The sequence below is a fragment of the Fusarium oxysporum genome, chromosome VI (genome assembly GCF_013085055.1).
Source record: "Fusarium oxysporum Fo47 chromosome VI, complete sequence".
NCBI classification, from domain to species: domain Eukaryota; kingdom Fungi; phylum Ascomycota; class Sordariomycetes; order Hypocreales; family Nectriaceae; genus Fusarium; species Fusarium oxysporum.
Window position 1 is genome coordinate 256697 of NC_072845.1, and position 26900 is coordinate 283596.

The 26900-nt window shown below is 46.3% G+C and overlaps 7 protein-coding genes across 7 annotated transcripts; 2 read left to right on the top strand and 5 right to left on the bottom strand.

The window, feature by feature from the left end:
• Positions 1-4446: 4446 nt before the first annotated feature.
• FOBCDRAFT_136441 (uncharacterized protein) lies at positions 4447-5919 on the top strand (the record flags this gene model as incomplete). The annotated part of the gene is made up of 2 exons (XM_031187485.2): positions 4447-4844; positions 4902-5919. 2 exons carry the CDS (start codon positions 4447-4449, stop codon positions 5917-5919), a joined length of 1416 nt encoding a protein of 471 aa, XP_031038620.2.
• Positions 5920-7699: 1780 nt separating this feature from the next.
• Positions 7700-8989, bottom strand: FOBCDRAFT_184176 (bacterial hemoglobin; the record flags this gene model as incomplete). The annotated part of the gene is made up of 1 exon (XM_031187484.2): positions 7700-8989. One exon carries the CDS (start codon positions 8987-8989, stop codon positions 7700-7702), a length of 1290 nt encoding a protein of 429 aa, XP_031038619.2.
• Positions 8990-12305: 3316 nt separating this feature from the next.
• On the bottom strand, positions 12306-15012 carry FOBCDRAFT_138026 (uncharacterized protein; the record flags this gene model as incomplete). The annotated part of the gene is made up of 7 exons (XM_031187483.3): positions 12306-12671; positions 12729-12961; positions 13020-13160; positions 13214-13307; positions 13358-13482; positions 13542-14892; positions 14944-15012. The coding sequence occupies 7 exons, from the start codon at positions 15010-15012 to the stop codon at positions 12306-12308; spliced, it is 2379 nt and encodes a 792-aa protein (XP_031038618.3).
• Positions 15013-16686: 1674 nt separating this feature from the next.
• FOBCDRAFT_202500 (uncharacterized protein) lies at positions 16687-18663 on the bottom strand (the record flags this gene model as incomplete). The annotated part of the gene is made up of 4 exons (XM_054704897.2): positions 16687-17299; positions 17336-17701; positions 17885-18413; positions 18603-18663. 4 exons carry the CDS (start codon positions 18661-18663, stop codon positions 16687-16689), a joined length of 1569 nt encoding a protein of 522 aa, XP_054560872.2.
• Positions 18664-20223: 1560 nt separating this feature from the next.
• Positions 20224-21873, bottom strand: FOBCDRAFT_261501 (FAD-dependent pyridine nucleotide-disulfide oxidoreductase; the record flags this gene model as incomplete). Its single annotated transcript, XM_054704899.1, has 1 exon — positions 20224-21873. The coding sequence occupies one exon, from the start codon at positions 21871-21873 to the stop codon at positions 20224-20226; it is 1650 nt and encodes a 549-aa protein (XP_054560874.1).
• A 2171-nt stretch (positions 21874-24044) lies between these two features.
• Positions 24045-24997, bottom strand: FOBCDRAFT_137877 (uncharacterized protein; the record flags this gene model as incomplete). Its single annotated transcript, XM_054704900.2, has 2 exons — positions 24045-24784; positions 24841-24997. The coding sequence occupies 2 exons, from the start codon at positions 24995-24997 to the stop codon at positions 24045-24047; spliced, it is 897 nt and encodes a 298-aa protein (XP_054560875.2).
• Positions 24998-25565: 568 nt separating this feature from the next.
• On the top strand, positions 25566-26863 carry FOBCDRAFT_136710 (alcohol dehydrogenase; the record flags this gene model as incomplete). The annotated part of the gene is made up of 5 exons (XM_031187481.2): positions 25566-25683; positions 25749-25792; positions 25851-26243; positions 26304-26504; positions 26564-26863. The coding sequence occupies 5 exons, from the start codon at positions 25566-25568 to the stop codon at positions 26861-26863; spliced, it is 1056 nt and encodes a 351-aa protein (XP_031038616.2).
• Positions 26864-26900: the final 37 nt, after the last annotated feature.

Below are 26900 nucleotides of genomic sequence, written 5' to 3' on the forward strand. Positions count from 1 at the left end.
TCGGATTTAAGCGAGGATTCAGTTAACAGGGACTTAAGTGGTCCTGAGCTAGGATTGGATGATGTGTGGCGTTCCTGGACTGTTGGAAAAAAGCAGTATGACGCAAGTCCCGGGTCAGGACGGATACAGGGGTATATGTCCGGTTAGGTTACACATCCGTACATTCAGGGAGACACAGTCTAGACAGTATGCCGGCGCATTCCGGGGGGACGGGTCATGGCCCGAGGACCAGGCTGGTAAAAGCTGCAGGGCTCAAGAGTATCAATAAACGTCAAAAATACCGCTGTTTAGATATCTTTTGCCACGGCAGGCAATTCCCAATTAGATAATAAAAAAAGAAAAAGAGGATTTACTTATGAGTATCAAGAAAGCTGATTCAACGAGACCATCCAATCATCGATCTATATCTGCTAACGTTTTATCCTTTGAGCCCTATATGGACTGATTTTTTCAAGCCATTTTGCTAAGTTCATATGCAGCTAGGCTAGGGAGACCAAAATCCTAATCTTAACCCTCTGAGGTTACGCAAATTCAGGAATGAGGGTTTCCCCGCCATCATCCCGCTTCTGTAGTGCGTTGTTTCAACAACCGGTATCATCATCCGCGTTCCGGGCCTTAACACTGCGTGGTGATCGGCCTATGAACCCGACTGGCATGCCGACGCCACTCTTCCTTGGTCCTAACACTCATATACTTTATGGCAGGTCATTCATGCAGGTGACGGTAAAACCGCATGATATTTGCCATGAACCAAGACACCTAATACTGTTTGAGTTAATGGGCTCTCAAAGTCGACTTTAGGTGGTCCGAAACGGCCTGCTACATCTGTATGAGACCTTTAGACGCAATTACCTTTATCACCAAAAGTTGGCTCAAGGCCGGGTACCGGTTCTCAGCTAGGATATCACAAGTCAAACTTACTTAAAACATAAATATTTCATACGTCGTTATAGCAGGATGCACTCTGGTTGCTGTTTGCTTTGCAAGATAACCAGGACCTAGCCAAGGAGCCGGGTACCCTGTCGATCTCCTGGGGGGCTCTGGTAACCCCGTCTGTGCGGCCCTGGGGTCTTAGACACTAGATCATGAGTGGTTATGATATCAAGGACCATTTGTGAAACCTGGTGTAATATCCGTGTTTAATTGTTCTTTGGGTCTGCGTCTCTGGTATCGTCGGGATTTTCCTCCATGGCAGCAAGCATCAGCAAGGAACTCCACAGTCTCTTATTCCAGCACGCAAGTTCTAATCTCTCAGTAAGCATAACCTGGGCCGTGTTATGTCAGTCGATAATATGACTGTTCTAAGGCAAAGAAAACGCCAATGCGCACTCATGCGTAAGCCCCAAAGTATCTAATATTTAAGTAGTACATAGCGACCTATAAACCTCACTGCTATACAATCCGCAGCTTCAGATAATGATCCCGTGATACAAAAGCATCTTCGACAATAATACACCTTCGCAAGGTAGCCCGAAGTATCTCCTGCGACGGCAAGAAGCTGGACAGTATCACTAAGGCTCCACAGAACCTGAGAGTGAACCTACGGTGTCGACAAAGTTGGCCCCGGAAACAGTCCGTGGTTGATATTCGGCAGCAACTGGATAAACGAACGTGATGCGCATTTAAATCCCCAACCATCTCCTTCAAATAAAGATTTCCACTCTGCAAAAAAAAAGAAAAAAAAAAAAAAAAAACATCTCGTACATAAGCGTCTCGTTACAGCTTTGGCGGTCCCTGTGGCCGACACAGATGAGGGCCAAAACGTCGTCGAAATGAGCTAATCCTAGCTGTCGTGGGCTACCGCCCTGTTCAAGAACCGCCATTAGTCCGTACCAGAAAGGCATCTACCGGCAACAAAGGCTAGATTTCTCAACAGCCGAAAACCCACATCTTAACATCGCATTCTGGAACTGCATGCTTGTGATGCACCGGGCACCCTGGGCTTGCTGGGTACATACAGGGCCACAAATGGACAATTGGAATCCATTTTAACTGATACCGCCCGCAAGCTTCTCTTATGCAGTTTCCCAACGGCATATTGAAAGCAGACTAAGGGCTATACTAAGTCTCGGAGTTGCAATTTCATGACTTTTATAAGAAGAGCCGCGTTGCATATGAGAAGCTGGACAACAATTCAACGCAGGCATGTGAATAAGCATATTGTAGTTTTGGAGTTGAACTTCAAGCTCCATCACGCCGAGCATTAAGCGCTTCCCCCGTTTTCAGTTGGCTTCTCAAACACAGTCAAGGAATTTCCCGCGGAGATCTGGTAACCTCGGATAAGGCCTGCGCACGGCCGTGTTCGTCATGTTGCTGAAACATGATGGCGTCGTGACGCAGTTAAACCCGGCTCTGGCTTGCCTCTCCCGTACCACTGACAGATTTAATTACTTCTATCACATTAGCTTAGCCCCGGGACTCGACCTACAGTGTCTTGCCAAGCCGATCTACCGTGGATAGTGAGCGTTAAGAAGTTGCCTGCTGAAATACCATGTTTCTTACATCTGGAAACGGCAACGGGGCTGCAATCGCCATAAAAAAAAAATAAAAAAAATAAAAAAAAAATTAAAGCAATTGCTTTGAAAGTTCGTTTTACTGAAATCTCTTAATTCTCTTAACCCATCTGTAATCATGTTCTAATAGGCACACAGGAGCGTTTTTAGATAACCTAGGTTTTGCGCATACAGAGACAGTAATCAGGGGCATGGCGCACGCCACCCAAGACGCAAAAGCACAATCAGAGGCACGACTTAATGTGACGTAAGAATCAGCGTATGTTTCAAGGACCATATGGCTGGGGGAGACAGGCCCTAGCGGCATAATAAACATCTTACAGGGCCAGGTGGCGGCGAAGCAGGAGTTGCCCGGATATTTTGTCATTGAGGTTTTCAATGAGTTTTTATATTGCAGCTTATACTTTAGTCTTTAATTTAAAGCTTAATTGGCAATGCGATCTAACAGCCTCTGCTACTTTTTCTTCCTCTTATCTACAGATGCTTGCTTTACTTACTAATAAATAAGGTCTGCGAGGGCAAAACGAAGAAACGAAGGAAGGGGAAAGAAATATTCTTCTTGCGCCTTGTTATTCCTGTAAAGAAACGGAGATATCCGCGTGCTTATCGCTTTGGCTTCCACTGTGCTGGTATCATAACCCTCAAGGGTGCGGGGGTTGCATTCTGACTGTCCCAGAACTAAACTTAACCCCCGGGCCAATGCCTCCGGGTCAGAGGCGGATGGACCCACGGCTTGAAAGTTTGAATTGCGGACAGGACTGATATTTCGGGAAAGGAAATGTGAGATCGAAGGGACAGGAACCGTGAGTTGAGAAAGGCCAAACTGGTATGGGCATCACGGCTTGCGCAGTGTTTCCCACATGCTGTACTCCTCGGATAACCAGTGGCGGTATAGTAGATTCAAAATTCACGAAAATGATAGTTCTGATTAAGAATATATAATTAATCGGCTGTCTTTTGGCCCTTGGATTTCCCTGATGTTTGTCTATTGCCAGTTTCTATAAGCCTGCATATCTTTAATATAGACTTGCCGGTCATGTCTTTGGTTTGAAGATTTCCCCACCGCCCCCTCCCAAAAAGCGGGAAATACCAAGGAATGATCTCAGTCTTGATCGCTATTAGTATTCCGCATACACGCCTACACAGTTTCATACATAGCGCGTCCTTACTCATACTCCCCTCTCCCTTACCACTCTTTAAACAGTACCTAATTTTACACCCTGTACTTTCCTTACCAGCCCCTTCTACTTTCGCGTTTAATCGTATATTATTTTCCTCTTTGAGATTTACGCTTTGACTTGTTCATTACCCCTCACCATATGTCCCATTTTTTATTGCGTAGTGCTTCCTACATCTTTATTATGTCTTTTCCGCTTCTTATTAGTTCATTCTTATAAGTTATATCTCTCACCTATGCCCCATTTATTTACCTATTCCATCCTACACTCCCTCCTTCCCTTATCTTCCACGTATCAAGGTGCATCAACCATCACCCCTACGTCAAGATCAAACACACTGTAGCCACCAACACCAAATCAGCGGGCGCAAATTCCATAAGTCGCTAACCACGGAATCCCCTTTAACTTTCATTTCTGGCTCTTGCAGCGTCAAAATGGTCTAATCTGGAGTCGACTCTTCAACTTTCATCAGAGCCGTTATTCTCCCCTCCCGCAATGACAGTTGCTTAGACAGGACTCACCGAGACGCGCCCGCTTCAGCCGAACGCCATTTTGCAGTCTTCTGCCTTTTCCTTCGTCTTTTATATTGGCATTTATACAATCCCATCCGTAGCTGCCCGTTGACTCTACTTCCCAGGGCCATCCACGTCAAATAAGCCCGTCTCTTATTCATATTTAGCCTTTGAACCAATCCCTCCAGTGTCCGAGACTACGACGACGGTCTTGACCTTACAAGGTCACCTGAATGCAACGCCATGTTTTCTTCTATCGCACAAGAAAAGTCCTACTTCCATGAGGAAATTGACACTGATAATAACCAAGAAACATTATCAAGTTTTCGAAGTGGCAGCTCTTACACGATCTCTACCGAGGATCACGCAACTTCAAAACTCTCTAACGGCATCCTAAGGCCTGGTGCACCTGAAGATAGCGAGTGTACCAAAGATGACATGGCTGTCTCTAGCAGGCCCTCGCACCAGGTTGACTACTTATCCCATGATTGGCGGGAGGAGGATATTTGGTCCTCGTGGCGTTACGTTGTGATGCGCCGAGGAGATTTGTCTGACAGCGAACGGTTAGAAAATGCTGTTTGGAGAACGTGGATTAAGGCCAAATATGACCTAACAACAATTTCTCCCGAGACACTTAATTGGTTTGTACTCCTGGGATTAGACATGATGTCTGATTTGAATACTTACATCTCTCTAAGGCTCAAGGACCACGATGTAACGTGGCTTTATGGTCCTCTACACTCGGTACCGAATCCCTTTGATACCACCCAGAACGAGCTGTCCGAGGTACCATTGCCCAAAACCGATTCACATGTGAAACTCGATAGGAAGCCAATCCTAAAGAAGCGGAGCATGTCCGAAGAAATACTACAACGATCGTTATCAACAGCTTCGATATCCAAGCAAGCTAGAGCTGCTTGTAAAATGCAGGAGACCGGAGATTGCACTCATATAAGCTTTTTATCAACCGAGGATCTCTATCTACCATTTCCTCGAGGTCAACTGCATAGTGCAAGCAGCAGTGTCACTCTAGTCACCGAGTCTTCTGGAACTATATCCCCAAATGGCGAGCGGAAGCGCACTCATTTCAACGAACAAGTCGAGCAATGCATTGCTGTCGAAGTTGAAGGAATCCACAATGATGATAACGATCCGGACACTGGCCGATATGGCGATGATAGTGATCCAGACGATGGCGTGATGGTGAAGTGCAGGAAGACAAGGACGTGGCCGTTGTTTGAACGGGACACTCCAGAGTCAAAGCTAGCTGAAGGGAAAACAATTGCCATGCTCCCATCCACTACTATCAAGAATTGGGAAGACTATCCAGAACAAGGAGGGACGGCTAGCAAGCACTCTCGAGGCCCATTCATGCCCTCTTCGTCAGAAGATAATCATCGACCTGCTAAGCAGACCCAAATCTTTGTTTTCGAGGAAAGGGACCAAGACAGTGTCGACGATGCACGGCTGAGCCCCTGCAAGAGCTGGCCACCAGCGCCCGCTGAAAATACTACCAGCGGCCTTCCCTCGTGGCTCACTTCGAACAGTCTTTGTGAAGAGCCGGTGGGCATGCGAATAACTCCTTCTGGCATGCTCATGCCGTATGAGGAGGAAGAAATACCATCGGCGGACGGCATTCTTGGCCGTATCATAGATACGGTGAAAACCGCCCGTGACATTGCTCATGTTATCTGGACCATGAGCTGGAAGAAGTGATGAGACCTCACCCTTTGGATTTTTCTGACTTTGGTGGGCTATCGAATGCATCTGATGTTTATGATATCCGTCTTTGTCAGGGATGCAATTTGATTGCAATACACTTTCAGTCTTCAGTAGGCTCACTAAGAAACAGAGTGGCTATAATGCCATGGGGTGCACTATAAGGAACGCGCATTGCCGACAATGTACATGCGTTTCACGAGGTTTAGCATGGTATATGCTGAAGTTATCAGGAATAGTTATGGTTAAGTGAGTGGACAAGGTATATCCTGGATGAAAAAGTATGTATAAAGGAAGATCAGAGAGAGATGTTGTAGACAGCCTAGAAATTTTAAGAAACATATGTTAGCCGCGTCACGATTTAGTCTGCAATGAAAAGCTAGTTTGGCATGACAATTAAAAATCCTCCTTGAGCAATGCCGAATTCGACACCCTTATGTAACAACCTGTTACTGTAGCGTTCGAGAACAGAACTTTGGCCATTGTGGTTTTTGTACACGAAGCCACATCTGAAACGTCAATAAGCAGCTGGCCAAAGGCGATCAGCGCCCAGGAAAAGCTGCTATCATTTTGCTGTAAAGTCTTCTCGACCATTTCAAGAATGGTCTATCTCTTGGACTGGCAATGTTTGTGACGAATGATTGAGCGATAAGGATATGATAACATTTACAATTGGGCATTCTGTTAAACTACCCCAGTTACTAGAGCTTATAAAAAGTAGACTGATGTACGCAAGGCATAATGAATTAATAATCTACTTTGCTTAACAGGAGTCGAAGTTGACTAGAGACAGCCTAAATTTTGTGCAGTAGAGAACCTGGAAAAGTCAGTCATAGTAACCCTCTACCTCGGTCGAGGTTTTTGCCTGTTATGAACTTGCTGTTAAGCTTAGCAGAGAGCTTGTTTCTGGTATCTCGATTGCTAATTCTTTCACAAATTAAGAGCACCGATCGGACAGAATAACTGGATCATCATCTGAAAGAGCTATAAAGCCAAGCAACCGACAAGCCAAGATCCAGACCCTTTGAAAAGCCACTGACCAGGGGGTAGAGTTGCATTTGCGTCTGCACAACAGTCAATGAACCCCTCTATTGAGAATTGGTGTCGCACTATCTCTGTGTTTAGCCACTGCTAATGTGAAGTATCAGATCAAACTGTCAAATTGTCGGCGTTCACACAGTGTCCAGTGATCAGACTCCTCGTTTATTGCAAGTTACGACATTTTGCAACTTGACCTCTTCAGCATCAAGTAAGCAGAGTTGTTTATCTTATCAAACCATTTGCGCAGATTACTAGAAGGCTTGTAGATTGGGAACTTAATGGCCTGATCCAAATGAGGATTATCATGATCCGCAATGGCATAGACCCCAGATATTGATCTACCCGTGACAATAAGTGACAGTCCCCTTTAACAGGACTAGCAGTCTTACATCGATCAATCAGTCCGATCAGATCATTTGAAGTATCGTCACCAATAGAGAACACATTAGAGTACCTCAGTCCCTTGACGATAATCGCTCAAGTTCACGTAGCAGAAAGACAATGAGAGACACTAATTCTGACTTTATACTACTAATGGTATGACAAAGAAAACAGTGCTGGGGCTTGGGTACTTATAACCGACGCGACAATCTGCCAGAGCGTAACCAGTCGTGAACTCAGGAGTGTGAGAACCAGGCTTGGCAATGTCGCGATAGCCTGGCCAGGGAATAGTTGGAATTGCGGGGTTAAGTTAAAAGTTAAGCTGTTGTAGATAAGGGGAAACCTCCATATAGCATCAGGAAGCTGGCGACCCAAATACCTCCATGTGAATGTGTTTCTCATCAACACCCAAATCCCGAAGTGCCTTGCTCTGTGAATTCATAAACGGCGGTGGCCCGCAGATGTAGTAATTCGCGTCGGGCAGAATCACCTTATGCTTAACCTCTGCAAGGTCCACGCGCCCCTCGTGATCGTAATCAAGCCCCAGTATATCGTCTTCTTCAACCCGCTCATAGTAAACAAGGCGGGTGACTTCCGGATGGTCTCTCACAATCTCGATGAGAGTGTCTTTCATAGCATGGACACGTGAGTTGCGTGCAGCATGGATGAACACCACTTTCCTCGGTTTTCCTTCCTCTGTTATCTTCTTCAGCATTGCCATCATAGGTGTCAGTCCGACTCCTCCGCTAATAAACACCACGGGCGCTGTATTGTTGATGTCCAAGACGAAATCACCAAATGGCATGCTGATATCCACCTCCGACCCCTCCGGCAGCGAATCGTGAAGAACATTGGATACTCGGCCGGCCGGTTTTATATCAGATGCGAATTCTCTTTTAACGGAAATTTGAAAATACTTTCCATTTGGCACGTCAGATAGACTATATTGCCGGGGCTGGTATGCCCCAAGCTCAGGCATAAAGCATCGGATGCTGACAAACTGGCCAGGCTTATAGGATGGCAGAGCTCCCTTGTCGGCTGGTGTGAGATGGAATGAGATAATTTCCTCGCTCTCTCCCACTTTGTCAGAGATGAAGAACTTGCGCCATCCTTTCCAGCCGCCGGGTGTCGCCATGGCTTCTTGATACAATCCTTCCTCAAAATTAATGAAATACTCGGCGAGTTGGCGGTATGCAGCTTCCCAAGCATCCAAGACCTTTGAATTAACTCCGTCCCCAAGGATTTGCTTGATCGCCGAGAGTAACCCTTGGCCGACGACGGTATATTGGTCTGCAGTAACTCCCAAGCTCGCATGTTTATGTCCAATGCGGGAAATAGCTGCCTTCATGGCATCGGGGTTCTCAATATTGGCGGCATATGCCCACACGGCGTGCGCGAGGGCGGCTGGCTGCTCGCCAGTATCTTGATGGGCAGTGTTGAAGATGTTCTTGAGCTCAGGGTGTTTATTGAGCAATTGGCGATAGAAGAGCGTTGTAATCTCAACGCCGTGTTTTTCCAGTGCGGGGATGGTCGATTGGACGACTTTGATCTGCTCCGGAGTCAGTGCGGTCGAGACATACGTTCTTCGATACACCTGATAGAGCGCCCCGCGTCCAGCACGCCAGATAATGGTCCGAGCCAGCATGTTGAATTATTTTGGGCCGGTTGCAATGGCTATGAATGCATTCATTTCAAGGTCATCTGAAGCTGCTGCGGGGAGATTTATAGTTGGCATAGCGTGCGGAGGCGTCCAATGGACTGCCATATGATGCCATGATGAATTTGGACGTTACACATATATGACCTCACTAACATCATCCCCGAATGGCTTGTACCAATGGCTTCCTTTCTTGATTACATTATTTCACATACTAAGTGGATGACCAGCAGTGTGAAAATGACTACCTTTACCTCGCCCGGCTACCTCGGCAAGAAACCCCAAAACAGACACCTATGCGGTAGTGCTAACCCTTGAATTCACTTTGATTATAGCGCTTAGTAACAGAATTTTGGGATTGAATAGAAGCTAACCTTTACTCTGTGATTAACCTCTTCTGCTTGCGCAAAAGGCCATGTTACATACAGGGAGCCGATCAGACCATTTTCGACACAAAACGAGTATATTCTGTCTATTCGATTACATCTGGGTTACGGTGTATTCCTTTAGAGAGTTATATAACTGTTAATAGAGCTTTACGTTTTTCTTTGGTTACTGAATTGATTTAGGGACAGGACAACCAAGAACTTAACACGACCTGATTTTTAACCTCTAATAGGCGCTCAAAGCCGGAGCTTCCTTTCCGATACTAATGCTTCCCTCGCACTCTGGAGCTTGAAGTGGTGTGATCATGTCACTATTATATGTTCACTGGCCAGAATCTTCCGTATGATCTGACTCAAAGGGTTTACACCAAGTGCGCCTGATGGCAGCATATCTCTCAAGCTGCGTATGGCTTTAAATAAAGGCTTCCGACGCGACAGGCTCTCCCCAAGGTCAGCATAGAAAGCCTTGAAAAGTCGTGAACCATCATGGCGATAGCGAATGTATCCCATATCCCTATGACAAGTCCTGGATGCATCAAGTCAGAGGAATGGATTCAATCTCTGCCTATTATTATCTTTTTTGTATTTCTTTTCATCTTTTATGCCCTTCTTATTACATACGAGTATGCCATTTCCCACCAATAAGGCTAGAAACCTCTATTTCACAAGCTAAGTATGGCAAAGACTTAGTTCTAGGAATAACCAGATCCCGATCCAAGGGGATTCCGAGAGCGATCTGCCAGCAAGGAGTATAAGTTCCGAGATTAGCGACTTGCAGCGGTTGGACTCGACTGCTCCACCGCAGGCATATAAGCAAGTGACGACAGGAATGGAAACTACAGGCTCAGAGGAGCATTCTACGTGTCCCTATGAAGTTATCATCTGGTAGGGAATACATAAACTAATAGGCAGTTTTATCCTTAGTTGACGATTCTTAATAGCGCTATATGCTTGGAAGCGATAGCGGATAGTGATATTATCCGTTGCTTACCGTGCAGGCATATATTTCACTCGGGTTGCCTTACTCTATGGTACCTGAGGCGGCATTATGCCTGCCCTTTATGCATATCACGCTACGTGACATTGGAGCATGGGCATATCAGAGAAAATAGATAAAATTTGCAATCTGTCCAAGAGAGGTATTATTATAAGTAGATTTCAGGGTACATAGCTGTTATTTTTATACTCATGCCTTAACTACATATTATAATAGTTAATTAGCTAGTTTGCCTTTTTATATATATAGGAGTTTAGTATAATACTATTATATTATAATTTAATTTATCTTTTTTATATCTAATAATTTACCTCTCTAAAGATAATAAAAAAGTTATCTTTCTTTTAAGTAAATTTAGTTAAAAATATATATTATATAAGTATTTAATTAAGTAATTAACCCTCTTTTTAATATTAATCTTATTATATAGATATTTATAATAATCTAGGTTTTGAATAAAGAATTTAATTTATCTTAGGTATATATTTATAAGTGATTTAAGATATTACATTAAGTACATATTAAATATTATATCCCTTAATATTAACTTATATATATTAGGCTTACTAATAAAATAAAGTTCTATTAACAGCTAATAAGCTAAGTCTTATAGAAATACTAATAAATATAATTTATATACTAAAGATAGCTAATAGCTAAATAGCTAAGTAAAAAATAAAAGTAATCTAAGAGTTAAATCTTTAGGGATTAGTAGTAGTCTATAGTAATTTTAACCTTAGAGTATTATAATCTAAGGAATTAAATAGAAGAGGATTATTACTAGGATAAGTAATCCTAGTGTAATAAGTAGGAATTATAAAAGCTATATAATATAGCTATAGGGGCTATAATACTTCTTATTTCTAATTAAAATATATAAACTATTTTTAATTACTTAAGTAGGCCTGTTATTAAGGTTTAAAAGCTATTTATAAAGGGCTTTAAAGACCTTTAAAAATAAAAAAATATATAAATATCTAAGAGCCTTTATTAAAATATAGTTTAAAGTATTATAGTTATTAATATATACTTTAGTATTAACATATAAGTACTAATAAGTAGAAATACTATTAAAATAAAATTTTGTATTTAATACTACTTATATTCATCTAATAACCTATAAAAATCCAGCCAGTGGATATTTTAGATGTTTTAGCTCTGGCCGCGATCGCTGGAAATTGCCTGGCACCCCCTCGTATTAACAAACCTTCTGCAGCCACACTGCATTCACTCTTAATCACTCCCACTGCGTTTCCAACGCCTCCTCCGCTCAGAGCAAGGCCATTATATAGCATCCGAGTCTAAATGACATCCTCTTTTTGGCAACCGGCACTGAAGATCATGCCTCCGAGGGCTGCCGAAAGGAGACTGCCAAACGCGGGCGGGCAGCCTCCGAGGCTCCACTAAGCGTGCGACTGTCCCCTCATGGGGATTATGCATCTACCATTTCTACTTGTATTGCAGGAGTGCTGGCCAAAGTAGTATCGGTGTCTAATGTTTCTTACTCGCTGTTGGCTGGATAATGGCTCGTGGCCGTGCTCTATAGCACCGTGACCCTCCAATCTCGATACTCAACTGTGAGCTAGCAATAATCATCTTAGGTTACTTGGCATGTTTGTTTCTAAATGTATTTAGCGTAACCTTTGGACGAAACGCAGGTAACCAGGACCCGAAGCCGAGGTCTAGATCGAAATGAGGTGCGTATGGACATTACCGCGTCGGGTAAGGGACTGCTGACGCACACAGCCTATGTCGATTGATCACGGGATGATAGAGTGAATGTCACGTAGACGCAGAGGATTCTCAGTCGATGTTACTAGTCGAGGTCCTGCCATTGTGTATCAAGATGCCAGAACTGTGATGAAAGTATATACATGGGGTGATTTGCCTGATGCAGTGCAGTCCCTATCAACCTTATCATTTAGGCATCAGGGTAGCACTGAGAGTAGTAGGGGTTGAGCGACTTGCAGTAGAAGCCCTTGCCACACTGCATGTTCCCAGTCCACTCAATGCCACCGCACTGCTGGTACTGCCCCTGGGCCTTGGAGACGGGAAGGGCTATGATAGCATCACTGGCCCTCTCGGCGGCGGTGACGATGTAGGCACTGGGGTTGGTGGTAACCATGCCTGGGAAAATGGAAGCGTCAGTGATGAAGAGGTTGTCGGTGCCATAGACCTTGGTGTTAAGGTCAACGACAGCAGTACCGCCCTGGCGACCGTCATCCTTGCCGAGTTTGTTGGTTCCAATCCAGTGATTGGCACGGCGGTTGCTCCATGAGACGACCATCTGTATGTACCATTAGATCATGCCTTGAACACCATCAAAGATTCATGGACCACTTACATCATCGACGTATTGCTGCGAGGTGACATCAGGAGCGGGTTGGAGCCACTCCAGACCCTTAACGCCAGAAAGCGCTTCACGAAGGTTGTCAAGGGCAGTCACAACAGCTTTCTTGTCTTCTGGGTCATTTAGGTAGGGGTTACCAGAGACGACAGTGTTGAGAGCACTGGTGATGGTCATGCGACCACGTGACTTGGCACCACGGCCGAGGTACTGGCTAATGGTGATGGACTCTGATTCACGAGTTAGGTCTGGTCTGATACATTGCACCAACTGTCAAGCGGTACTTACTGTTGCTAGTCTCACCGAGACTGGGCTCAACACGAGCGGTCCACTGCATGGATCGGACGCGGCCATCAGCACCAGAAATCTCGTCAAAGATGACCGGGCCAATGTTAGGGGCAGCTTGAGCGAGAATGCCGGAGCGCTCATCTACCTCCAAATTAGACTTCATAGCTAAGTTGCATAATATCATGCATACTGACCCAGGTACTTCTTCTCATCAGCTGGGATAGGGTCATCGTAGGCCTTGTAGAAGTCGTAGAACACAACGTCGGGGTGCTTTATAACTGTGTCGGTCTAGCATACTTTTAGCCGGACAATCTGATGACTCTGTCATATGCACTTACATTGGTATGGTCCTCGAGATTGTATCCGACAGGGAGGTTGATCCACTGATCTTTGGCGATCATGGAGCCACCATCGCGGCTAGAGTTGGCGACAATTTTGAGCTGGTCATCCGGGCCAATACCACCTATGAAGCATGATTAGAACCAATAAACTCTGATAGCCTACGGATAAGACAAGACTAACTGCGAAGGAGAATCTTAGCACTACCAAAAGTCCCAGCCGCAAGAATAACGCGACCAGTCTCGGGAGTGAGCTTGACAGTGCCGACATAACCGGCGCCAGCGAAGGGCTCGACCTCAAGGCCGGTAACGTGACCGCCGGAGCGAACGACACGCCTGACCTGGGTGTTGGTCCAGTACTTGAAGTTGTTCCGCGCTTTGGCAGAGACGAGATAGGTAGCCAGGGGGCCCCCGCGCTCACCTCCGGAGAACATGAAGGGTGGGTGGGTATAAGTACGGTTTTTCGCGGCCGGCTTCTCAAGAGCGTTCACTTCATCCCAACCGGCCTGGTCGAGTGCTCCAGCGACAACCTTGAAACCCTGGTCGAGATATAGCTTGCCATCCATAGATGGGACACGTGTACCAGGAATGCGACCGAAGACACGCCCCTCGTACTTGGCCATATCTTTGGCCTTCCAGCCATCGGGGAAGTTGAAGTCCCAGTCTTTTGGATTGGGACGCCACCACAGACCAGCGTTGATGGCGGTGCCTCCACCGAGAACACAACCGGCCATCTGATCGGTATCGGGGCAGGCAATGCCGGAAGAGTCGGCCCAGATCTCGTTGCATAGACCGGGAACATCGAAGCGAGTCAGGTTGGTGCCTTCAAGCCAGTCTGGCTTACGGGTACCGCCCCAACGGCCAGAGGATGGAGGTCCCTTCTCGATGAGAAGGACCTTCTTGCCAGCCTCGCTGAGACGGTCAGCGACAGGGAGACCACCAGCACCACCGCCTACAACAACGTAGTCGTATGTCTCGTCCGGGACGGGGGTACCGGTGGGTGGTGCAGCGGTGGAGGTAGGCTCACCGGTGGCGGTGGAAGTGGGCTCCTCACCACCGCCGTCGCAGTTGCCCTCGACAACCTTAGTAGCGAGCTTAGCCCACTTATCATACTCATTATTAAAAGCGTTGCTGGTAAGTTGGCCACCGAAGATGCTCTGGGTTTCGTGCTGGACCATCCGGGCCTCACGGGGGCACTCAGGGTTAATCACATTCGTGGTGCTGTGGGCCCAACCGAGAACGGCGACCGGAGACGTGGTCGCCAATTGACCGGAGTTTCCGTCTTGTGACCAGGAAGTGCATCCCTGGCAGCGGTAGATAAGCGTAAAGCCATCCTCAGTGATGCTGGAAGAGATCTGGGTCAGAACAGCCTCGCCCTCGTACGGGACAGGCTCGACCTGGGCGTTAGCCCAAAGGAAGGCGGTAAGGATATCGCCATCGTGAGGGTAGGCAAAGAGTAAGAGCGAGTTTGTCATGGGTCCGCCGTAGGAGAGACCGCACCATCCCGTGCCCTCCCCGTTGGGAGTGGCGCAATTCTGTTTACATGGTCAGAAAAGAAGAGCTATTGATTTCGAATATTGCCTTACGAGGTATCCAATGAACTCATCGGCGTTTGTGGTCTGTCCATTTTCGGGGAAACTGAAACCGAAAGTCATGCGGGATGCGGTCCATGTGTCGAACACGATCCCAGTCCCGGGATCGGTGTAAGGTGCGGGTGTTGATTGCTGAGCAGACACATACTGGGTAACTTCTCAAGGTCAGCACTCTAAAACTGTTGAAGAACATATTCAGACTCACGAGGCGCTAGGGCCAGAAGCCATAAAGAGCGGTGGGAAACCATGATGACGAAACCCCAGTCGACGATTGGTGAAGGTCGTGGGTAGGATCTCGGTAACCGTGATCTCGAAAAACACGACAGAAGCCGCATTCATATACCAATGAGAGCCATGATCAACCAAGACGCTGTCGAAAATGACCAAGGACCGATGCCGTGTTTAGGTGCTATATTGGGCGCTGGAAGAAAGCAAAATGGGATGTGCCCTTGCAGGGGTCTATGTTGGACGGAACGAACCTTGTGTCTTTCCTTTCTAGATGACGGAGACCCGGGCCGTGTATCTAAGTTGTCTGTAAATCATCCCAGAATGCTTACCATCAATCTGCGACAGAAAAAATTCCTCTATGCCAAACAAACTCAGAGTCCTTCATTCTACAAGAGCCGAACAACATTTATAAAACACTGGCATTTCGGGTTTATTAGCTTGTATGCTCTTACACTCGTACGTCTGCCATATATTCGGTGAGCCTCGTGTCGACGCGCTCCCTTCACCTAGCATTGCTATATTACCCAATGTGTGCAAGTTCCCGCTATTTCCAGAAGCGGGTGTCGGAGGCTAATGCTCCTTTTCTCCCCCACAACCAACTGATAGTGGTTGAGCGGCACGGTGCTCCGGGGGTGGGATCCCCTGCTCAGGCACAGCCAGTTAGATGAACGGGGACCATCCACACCTAAACCCCTCTGCAATTACAGTATAACCCTTACGCCAAAATTGCAGTCCGCCTTGTCAAAAGGATCTCACGCGCATTTGTGCCCATGCCAGCCCCGTGCATGTTTCGCGGTCAGATCGCCGAGTGGTCGGAGAATCTGTTAACGACCAGTGTGTAGGCTCTGATAGGCCTGCAAAAAGCTTGGATAAGAGCTTGTATCCAGATTCACTTGGTGTTATGCCTGGGATGGCTGCTGCTACCTTGCTTATATGTAATTTAAAGTATTCCCCTTTAAGGACCTTGCTATTATATTCTGCCTCTTTAGCTTTCATAGTATTAAATGCCTAAAGAGGGCCCTTACTAAAGAAAGGCCCTTAGAGATAACTTAATAAGATTTTAGTATTAATTTTATTATAATATATATTTAAGTAATTTTAAGAAATATATTATATTAAATTAAATTAATAAATTTTAAATTATGTGAAATTATATTATATTATTATAAAACTTATAACTTAGTTATAGTTTATATACTACTAATAAGACTAATATTATTTATAAGCTAGTAATTTTACTAATACTTATATACCTTTTATTAAGTCTTATTATTTACTTTTAGTCCTATCTTAACTGCTTTGAACTGGCTTATATATACGATTATATATTATTACTACTTTAATATTATATTCTCTTATAATATAATATCTTAAGCCCAGAATAAAAGGCAAAGAGGTAAAATATAATAAGAATAGAATAAATATAAGAAGTCAAAAGCATTAGCATATATAGATAAAAAAAGAAAAGAGGTAAGTAATAGGTTGGTTTTATTGAACTTGGTTACTATTTCAATCCTCAGCCTCACTCGCATCAGCAGCTTGAGCGTTGATGCCTAGCTCCTGCAAATAGACCGCAACATCTGGGTTCTCTTGTCGACACTGCTTAAGAATACCTTCATTAAGCTCACTGATTTCAGCACCATTCCCCAAGAGAAACTTAACAGAGGCAGGGCCCCCGTGTATGACGGCATTAACCAAGGGCGTATCGCCTGCATCGTCGTCCTTGGCAAACACCTTAGCGCCCGCCTCGACGAGAGATTCCATGATACTAATATCGCCCTCTGTCTCGGCAGCTAAATGAAGCGCAGTACGCCTAAGGCAATCTCGGGTTTCAAGATCTTCTCCAAATGCCACTAGTACATCGATCAAATATGCCGGAGCTGATGGAAGCGCCGCCAAGTGGAGCGGGCTGTATCCAGTAGTGAAACAATGCCAGCGCTCGTGATATTCCTCAAGTTCATCATAACTAGTCTCGTTTTCAAAGGGATTTGCTTCAGCCGCCTGCTGATATGATTCGATTGATCCTCTTCGAGACGAAAGCTGTCTGAAGTCTTGCACAAATGCTTCCGGGACAGCTTTGGCCAACCCCAAACCGAGGAATCCCGATGCGAACCAAAGGTACCTATTTTCCCGGAAGCATTATTTGAGAGCAGCAGACGATCTGCAGGCCCCATTTGCGAAAATTTCAGATGACAGATAGCGGTGTGAAGCGGTAACCCATCGCCTATTGTAGTCGGTCCCAAAGGCCTCACGTTTGGGGTAGTCGCCAAGAAGGGGAGATCGAATGCGGAACGACCGGTCATTCTCGCCCCAGATGATGAGACCGCGGCAACCCTGGACAACTTCTACAAGCTGGAAAGGCTTCCCATCCTCGTCTTGACGATAGATTTTCCATGCATTCAACGCCTCGACTGCCATGGGCATTGTCATTGAGTAGCCGGCGTCAGCAGCCATAGCCGCATGATAGAGAATACAAAGAACCATTTCTGACTGAGAAGCCCTGATTCTCAGGAAACTTTCTTTACTGAAAGCATCGGCCTAGTCATGAACCGATACATCTTTGCAGGCGGATGTAATTTGATCAATGGCTGCCAGCAACTCCGGCATGGGCATCTCGCTTGGCCAAGTAGGAACAGGAAGCAAGCTGCAGGATAGTAGCCTCTTGTTGCAAAGCATATACCTAAAGTCTGAAATATTAGAAACTTACCGGCCGTCAAATGTTCGGACCAGGCCTTTAACAAACTCAGAATGCCTTGAGGACAAGTCTTTACCGGTGATGCTTTGAAGTGCCCTGATGATGTATTTTTTCACGTCCGCATCAGAGGCAAAAATTTGGGTCTTAACGATCTGGTGCAATGTACTGAAGTCTATAGGAGGTGGGTCCTGGCTAGTGAAGAGGACTTGGATTATCTGATCGGAACCGCTGTCTGGATTGATTGCGAGTATTAGGTCTGTCAAAGCTTTGGTAGTGACATCGGCTGCGACTCCATCGAGGATGATCAACACCTTGCCAAGCTCGCCAGTAATCCTGTGTAGGAGTCGGGTAAATTCATCTCCCCATAGCCGTGGAATTTTATCATATTCTGCCAGTTCTAGTTTCCGTAGAGTATCAGACGTCTGAGGCAATTGTGACACTAACTGTCTTAGAACCGAGGCGAAAGCGTGATTGAAGTCGGCAGCATCATACTGCTTGTGCCTCTCTTGGAAGTAGACACAGGTTACCGCTGCGTGGCCAACTGTTCCACGATTTGTTCCAATGTGATAGACGAGACAGGAGGATAGGAGCGTCTTTCCGGTCGCGGATGGCCCTTGAAGCCAAAGTAGGCCGGAAGAAGTCTTTTAAAGCCATTCTTTGAGCTTTGGGTCGTCGAAAAGCCATTGGCATGAACCAGGAATGCGCTCAAGGTCAAGAGCCTGTTGCCAACCTTGAAATTGATCACCGGGACAAAGTCTTCTCAGCAACTTAGATCTGTCGATTCCAGACATATTGGCTAGCTTTTTTTATAAAAGATAACAAAGTAGAGATTATATCTTTTATTTAAATATAAATATTTATTTCTTTTCAATTATTATTAAATTATGATTTTTTGTAATAGTAGGTTATGCTGCAAAAAGGATCTCAATCCCAATACAACTGAGAGTACGCAAAGTGGGGGCCGTTAGGCATCGCCCTCGCTGTGAATATCCTAATCACTACCTTATCCTCTTCTAGTAGTCGCTTAGAGTTGTTCTCTTGCCTCATTCCTGACTTAGAAGGTAGATATGAACGGCGCGGAATAAATAACATATGCTACTAGATGTGATCTAGACTATAAGTATATCCCGGAATAGTTGAATGAAGTTAGGGGCTGCTGACATGCAAGCTTACTGTGGGTTATTCTGTTAGTTATTGAGTTGTATGATTAGCAGTTTACGATTGTTATGCCGGCTTCTCACATATGATTTTCTTGGCGGTGGACAAGACTAAGCTATCTGCCCGAGGATCTAACCTAACGGCAGCCCCATACACGGAATATTCTTTTGGGGTTTAGGGCCAGGTTTTGAATTACAGGTAGGGGGCAGTTATGGGGCAGGGCGGCTGACAATGTTGGGTAGGATGGCAGGGTGGACGACCTGTGCTTGCACTACCGATACGCCTTGGCACTCACGGAAGAAAACAAGGTTTATGAGCTATTATAATAGCTCATTCTAGATTCACGATAGTCCACACTGTCAAGACCTAACCTCCCCCAGGGTCGGCCGACTTGCCTTGGCCCAGTTGGGCAGACAAAGTGACTGGATACCTTGGTCGTTCTGGAAGCCGTGAAACTCAGTTCGCTGTAGTAGAGCCAGTCTTATCTTGAGACCAGATGTTGTCGCCGCATGCCATACCCACAGCGTGCATGGCATGGTATGGAGTGTCTTTGGGCGACCAATAGAAACGATCACATAAGACGCTGCTTACCTTTACGGTGATGCCCAGGCTGTCTACCGTGTTTGTGTTTGAGCTTATTTGCTTGGTTATTTTATTCTGATGATGTACAGGACTTTGGAGGTGTCTTCGTCACTCAAGAAGAAGGTGGCAAGATCGGCGCTGCTTTAGGAATGTTTGGAGATTCTGTATTCCTTCACCACGATTTGTAATAACAACAGTATGTACGACCCAAGGGCAAGGCTATGATTCTTCAAAATTATGGTCTCCTTACAACTGGTGCGACAGTTGATGGGACGTGCTTCCTCATAACTCTCGTGGAGCGGGCCAGTCAATGCCAGTTACTTGTTGAGGCTGCAGCGGCCAACGCCATCCCCATGGTCCTCATTCTGATGCGAGTGCAAAGTACATCTTTGAGAACTCGAGTGATCCAGAGACCTTACACTGGGAGGACCAGCCTGACCTAGAGTACGAGGAACATAGGTGCAAAGGTGAGCATAAGCTATGAAGACTGATGTACCTAAAAAAAAGCCACCGCAATTGGTTTAGTGCAAAGAGGTATGGTCCAGGGTGCAAAAAGCGGATTGTATAAGAGCAATCACTACTCTTTATTAAAGGCAACTTGAGAGCAGACTTCAACTATATAGCGATTGATATCCTCCTTGAACTACTGTTTTGAAGCCCCCGTCCAGATTAACGACATCAAACCCGAACTGTCTGAGAATACAGTAAGCCAAATAGCCGCGGTAACCAACTTGACAGTATACCATAGTTGGTCTTGACCTATCCAGGGTGCCCGACTGTTGCCTTAGGTCGTTGAGCGGGAGATTGACTGCCTTCTGAAGATGACCACGAGCAAATTCCTCGGGGGAGCGGACGTCCACAACTTGCAGTTTGTCGAGTTTCTCTCTAGTAAGCTGTTCAGCTTGAACAATCTTACAGTCTCCACGAAGAACATTAGATGCCACAAAGCCAGCCATATTGACTGCATCCTTTGCCGAGCCATATGGTGGTGCGTATCCCAGCTCAAGATGCTCGAGATCAAAGACCGTGCTGCCAAACTGCATAGCTGTCGCCAAAACGTCTATTCTTTTGTCAACACCACCCCTGCCTATAATCTGCACTCCCATTATGTGGCCTGTTTCTTTCCGGAAGGCAAGTCTGATAGTCATAGTTTGTGAACCTGGAAAATATCCTGCATGATCAGGGGGGTGCACCGTGATCGAAAGAGGATCATGACCAAGTCGACGGAGTACTTGAGTCGAAAGTCCGACAAAGCCGAGCGTCAGACCAAACACCCGACAGACGGATGTGCCAACATTACCATGATAATTCACCGCTTTGCCGCAGATATGGTCAGCCGCCATTCGACCTTGTCTGTTGGCTGGACCAGCTAGGGCGAGCATTGCTGGCTTCTCCATGATATTGTTTTGTGTCTCAACCATATCTCCGACTGCATATATGTCAGGGTCAGAGGTTTGCATGTGAGTGTTGACGCTGACTCCGGTCGCGCCCAATACTAAACCAGCCTGCCTTGCCAGACCTGTTCTTGCCCTGACCCCTGCAGCCAAAATCACCAAGTCAGCGGGTAGTACGCATCCACTAGATAATATGACTTGGGATTTATCGATCTTATGGGCTGATTCGCTCAGAAATAGCTGGATTCCGTTGTTACGGAGTTCTGAGTGAAGTATCTCAGCCATCTCGCCATCAATAGGCGGAAAGACATGCGACCCATACTCGACTATTGAAACATCGAGTCCAAGCCTTCGCAAGTTCTCAGCCACCTCGATACCGATGAATCCGGCTCCAATCACACATATGTGCTTTGCATCGTAATGTGACAGCAAATCATGTACCTTTTGAAGGTCAGCAATTGTCTGCATTGTGGCAATGTTGCCCAATTCCGTCCCAGCACATGAAGGGCGAAGTGCCTCGGCACCCTGGGCAAGGATGAGCTTGTCGTATCCAAATTGACGAATGCAGTCATCTCCTCCAGTCCGTACACTGACTGAGTGTTTTTCACGATTGATATTGAGTACTTCAGCGTGAAGATGAACATCGATATTAAATCGCTGCTTAAAGTCATCCGGTGTGCGTAGGATCAACTCCTCGTCATGCTCAATAACCTTGCCCAGCGCGTAGGGGATGCCGCAGTTGGCGAAGCCGGTATAAGCTCCCTGTTCGAATACAGTAATGATGGCTGACTCATCGAGACGCCGAAGACGGGTGGCCGCGGACATACCACCCGCAACACCACCAATGATAATAATTCTCTGGGGCATTTTTAAAATAGTTTAATATAAGTAGTAGTTGAGAATTTCTGGGAGGGACATGATTCTCATGATTAGCAGAATTGAAGCCTTTTTATCACTGTTCTTCTGAATTCTGGATTGATGGTTCGCAGTATAAACTAAACCCCGAATCTAGCGCTGATTTCCTGGATACGGCGATTTGGTATGATACTAACGCTGGGTCAAAACGACTCGTATGATGGTTATCAAGTTCACAGCCGGTAGTATTGAGTTTGGTGATATAAATAGCCAGTCATAAATGGCCTGAACTTTCGTGAAACTTTCCTGGCTATTATGACAGCCTCGCTAGGTCTTACCCAATTCTGTCATTAGCTTGTGAGCTACCTCCACAAAACATCAGATCATGAAGGTATCATCATGGCGAGCAAAGATCATTTAAAGTTTGTACCCCGAAATCACCGATAGCCAAGAGCCCCATCTCCTTCCAAGACTTGATATACTTCTTTGCAACTTATGTAGGAATAATAACTCAAATATTGTTTTTAAATGCTCTTCCGCCTTGGCAGTGTCTAGACTAAACAATCTCATAACATGGCGATTGGAATTGCAATCTAACAGGACCAGCTGAGTGTTCTTTTTCTGCAAGTGGCAAGGGATATACTGCCAGTCAGTCACAGAATGGTAAAACATCGCTAGATGCAATGTGTATAGTATTAGCCAGCACAAGTAACATATCCTTCCTTTCATCACTTGCCTACAGGGTTGTCAATGTGATGCACGAAACAGGGGGCAGAAACGTCAGCTTCATCTCCAATGCGCGATAGCTTTGGCATTCTTGTTGCGGACTGGTGAAGGGCAATCACTGTATTTGCATTGTGCCATTCAAGTTAGGCCAAGAACGCAGTGAATGAGCAGACTGACCCTAGAATGCAAAGTTTCCAAAATTGCTCCATGAAGAACCCTCTGTCCATCCTGAGCGAACAGCCATGGACCGCGTGCCACTTGTAGTCCATGCTTTATACACTATGCGGGTGTCATAATGTCCCAACCACTCGTAATCAGCCCAAGACGAAGATTCGACGTCTGAACTCAAAGAAACGGAGGTTGTAAGTAACAGGGGAAGATAGGTTGATGCCATATTGCGAGAAACCTTCAGTTTCGCGCGTTTCAGTGGAGATGCTGCAAGATCTGTTGATACAGACCACTGACTTGACGCTGGGATTGACTGCAAAGAAGCCACAAGGTGGGAGCCAAGGCTTCCAGTGGCCCCGCGACAACAATAACAGCATCTTCTCTCTGTTGAATGATAGTTGCTGGGAATGAATAGACCAGGTTGATAGGCCTTGCAGGTCCTAACTGACTTTATACTGTGATACGTAGTCCTCATCCAAAGTTCAATTGATACCAACACAATGCATATCATGTCACTTTCGAGGTCTGGGTCCCTGTGAACGAGGAACTTGAGTTAGCATTGGCCGTTTAATACTACGCTACGGATCTCGATCACTTTCTGTAATTGAATCTTGACCAATTATAGATTCATCCAACCATTCTCGTGGTCAAATTCTGTTACCAGTGTGTCCACACCTCTGCGCGCAACTTGTGTCCAGCAGCTATAAGTAGCCAGCCACTCCCTTCAACATTTCTCATCCAACTCACTTCAACACATCTCTATCTCTTTCTATAAAAGCAACGCTCCAACTCAGTATGTATAACGTTTCCCTCACTCTGACCCAAGCTGACCTGACATCTCAAAGCCAGCAATGAAGTTCTCAGCTATCACCACCCTCGCAACCTTCTTGGCCACCGTCAACGCATCTCTTTGCACTTATGACGACCATCCAGTAAACGGCCTCCGCTATTACATCGGCGCCGATGGCGTGCCCGACGTTATCGGTATATGCAACGGATTTTAGGACAATGTCAAGCCTCAATGCGGGGGGGACTAGCAGTGTGGCCGAGCAGCCAACGAGGACCTGCATGCGGAGTTTCAGACATACAGAAAGTGCTTACCGCGGTTTATCAATGACGGTTGGTGGCATGCTACTAAGAACCAGTGGGGATCTATTGAATGTAAGCTTCGACAGTAAGGACAGGTGGCAGGGAGATGCTTAAATGGCCAACTCTATGCATAAACCAATGAGTCTCAGATTTATCTGTTATCACAAGGAACGCTATAATGCAAATTTATTGTCTACCCTCTAGAAGAGTATTTTGTCCTCTCCTCGGCTCTCACGCCAGTGATTAGTAGCTTGAAGGATATCTCGACATCCTTCTAGCATCCACCCCCATTTCTGTAAAAATAAAGGAGTTGCCTCCCATCCACGGAGGTCCCAAGGGTCTCCCCAGACTATCAGGCTCGGCTTCCCGTCCAAGCCAGGCTTAACGTCGAGCAGGTCGCCGCATAGCTCATCCATATCCAGGTGGCGGAGTGAGAGCAGGATATTATCCCTCATTTGGGGGATTGGGAAAAGGTCAATCCACGGATGATGGGGAACAGTCCTCTGCAAGGCTGTTGGCTGAAGATTTAGCGGGTAAGAGTCACAGGACTGCACTGGTCCAATTATAGAGAAAGGAGAGATGACACTCTTTCTTTGCCAACAGTCTGAGAATCCCAATGCGATACCATTCTGAACAAGGGCGTTGAAGACGTTGACCTGGATGAGAGTTGACAAGTACCATGGCTGCGGGCAACCCAGCACATAATCTTCATAGGCCTTTTTGACGAACTCGCGGATTGCGCCTTGGGCGTCCGGGCGGAGCAGTAGACATCCCGATCTAGGCTTGAAGCCTGCGGGAGGTTTTATCAGATTCAGATACTGAAGAGCAGATGGTGGTTCCGGCGCATCCGGCGTATCTGTTGTGGCCATGGAAACGTAACGCGGTCTGCTGCCTTGCTTTAGATGTAATGATGCCGATCGTCTTGACGCTTTTCTTCTTTCTGCAATCCCAAAGTATAAGCAGGTACCCAGCTTCCAAAATTCAACCAATGCTCACCATATGCCCTTTGGTTGAGGCGGTTCTGCAGCTTGCGTCTCTCAGCGCTGCTTGTTATGCCAGTCCAGTCCTCGCTTGCGGTACGTATCTCTCTACGCTGCGCCATGTCACTCAGCTTAATGAGAGGGACCGCATCCACGTTAATTGGATATTTCATGGCCGTATTGTTTTGTTGCGGACTAGATTCCGTCATATTCAAGAGCTGAGAATGTCGCCAAGTTAGGGAAGCTCCTTTTTCACCCCGCTGAGATGTCTGTGATAAACTTCTGGAGAGAATCTGGGGATCCACAATGAGCTCGGATTAGAACTAACTGGCTCCATTTCTAAGCAGGTTGCATTAGCGTCAGGCTCTTGGCCAATCAATGATAGTCTCCATTATAAACCCGGGGCTCTGGCCTCTTCGGGCTTTATTCAGAACTTACTTATTTATCGTATATTTTTTTAATCTAAGCAAGCTACATGAGCATCAGGCCACCTGCAGCTTCAGAACTAACTTGTCCCCATACCTAAGCAAGTTGCATTAGCGTCAGGCTCGTGGCCAATGATAATCTACCCTGCCCTGCCATCAGAGCTTCCAAGAGAGACATGGACTAGCTAACCGGGAAGAGTTCCTGGTCTCAGAATAACTGGGACGGCCGACATTCCCAAGATGAAGTCAAGTATTTAAATAGAAGCCTGTCCATTGCCCTTAGCCAGACAGAAATATCCATAACTTCACTTCAAACATGTCCCTCCCGCAGAAATCGACACAGTGGGTGGTTAAGCGATTCGATGGCCCATTGGGGCTTGAGATGCAGGTGGCGCCTATCCCTCAACTTGGGCCCAACGACGTCATGATAAAGGGTAAGAGATCGCTCAATTCATCGACTCTGTTCCGGTCATTTTCTTTCCTGCTCACTTCAATCCAGTCCACGCTATTTCCTTGAACTACCACGACGTCGGCACCACCAGAGTCTGTCTTTGCTTTTCCCTATCCCCATCCGCCTCGGCTTATACTAACATGCATCCAGGGCCATTTCGAACATGCCTTGAAAGATGTCGTTCCTGTCTCGGATGGATCTGGGGTTATTATAGCCATCGGGTCTAATATCCAGGACTTTCAGATCGGCGACAGAGTCACGACAATCATGAACGGAGCACATCAATCTGGTCCGATGAAGCCGCACTACATCAACTTGCTATTGGGAAACGCTTATCATGGCGTCCTCCAAGAGTATGTCGTCATTCCAGCACAATACGTGATTGCTCTTCCACGCAACCTCAGCTTTATTGAGGGTAGCACATTGCCAGTGGCAGGGCTGACTGCCTGGAACGCTCTGTTTGGTGCCCAAGGTCGCCCTCTACTCCCGGGGCAGTGGGTTCTCACACAGGGAACTGGCGGCGTAAGCACCTTTGCTATCCTTGTAAGTCTCAGTTGCCTATATTAACCAGAGCCAAAAACATCAAACTGACTCGGACTGTAGTTCGCCAAGGCAGCTGGCGCCAAAGTCATTGCGACCACGTCCTCAGCTGAAAAAGCCAAGAAGCTTCAAGAAATGGGGGCTGACCATGTCATTAACTATCGCGAAGTTGAAAACTGGGGTGCCCAAGCGCAGGCTCTTACGCCAGGAGGGGATGGAGTTGACGTTGTGGTCGAAATCGGAGGCGGTGCGACTCTAAAACAGGTATAGAAGGGACTCGCATGCTTTTGATGTGCTACTGCTAACTTGCCGGAACTTGATAGTCCCTGGTTGCGGTGAAGATGGACGGACTTATCTCTGTCGTTGGAGTACGGGCTGGTGCTCACCCTGAAGAGCAGCCAGTTCTTATGGACATGTTTTTCAGGTTCTGCACTACACGTATCGCATACGTGGGCCCCCGCGTGCAATTTGAGGAGATGAATCGTGCAATTGAAGCCAACAATATTAAGCCAGTGATTGATGGGCGGGTTTTCAGCCTCGAAGAGGCCAGGGATGCTTTCGAATACTTGGAGAGCATGAAGCATTTCGGCAAGGTCTGCATCGAGGTGGTCAAAAGTGTCTAAAAACACCTACTTAGATGCTACAGCGCACTTATTACAA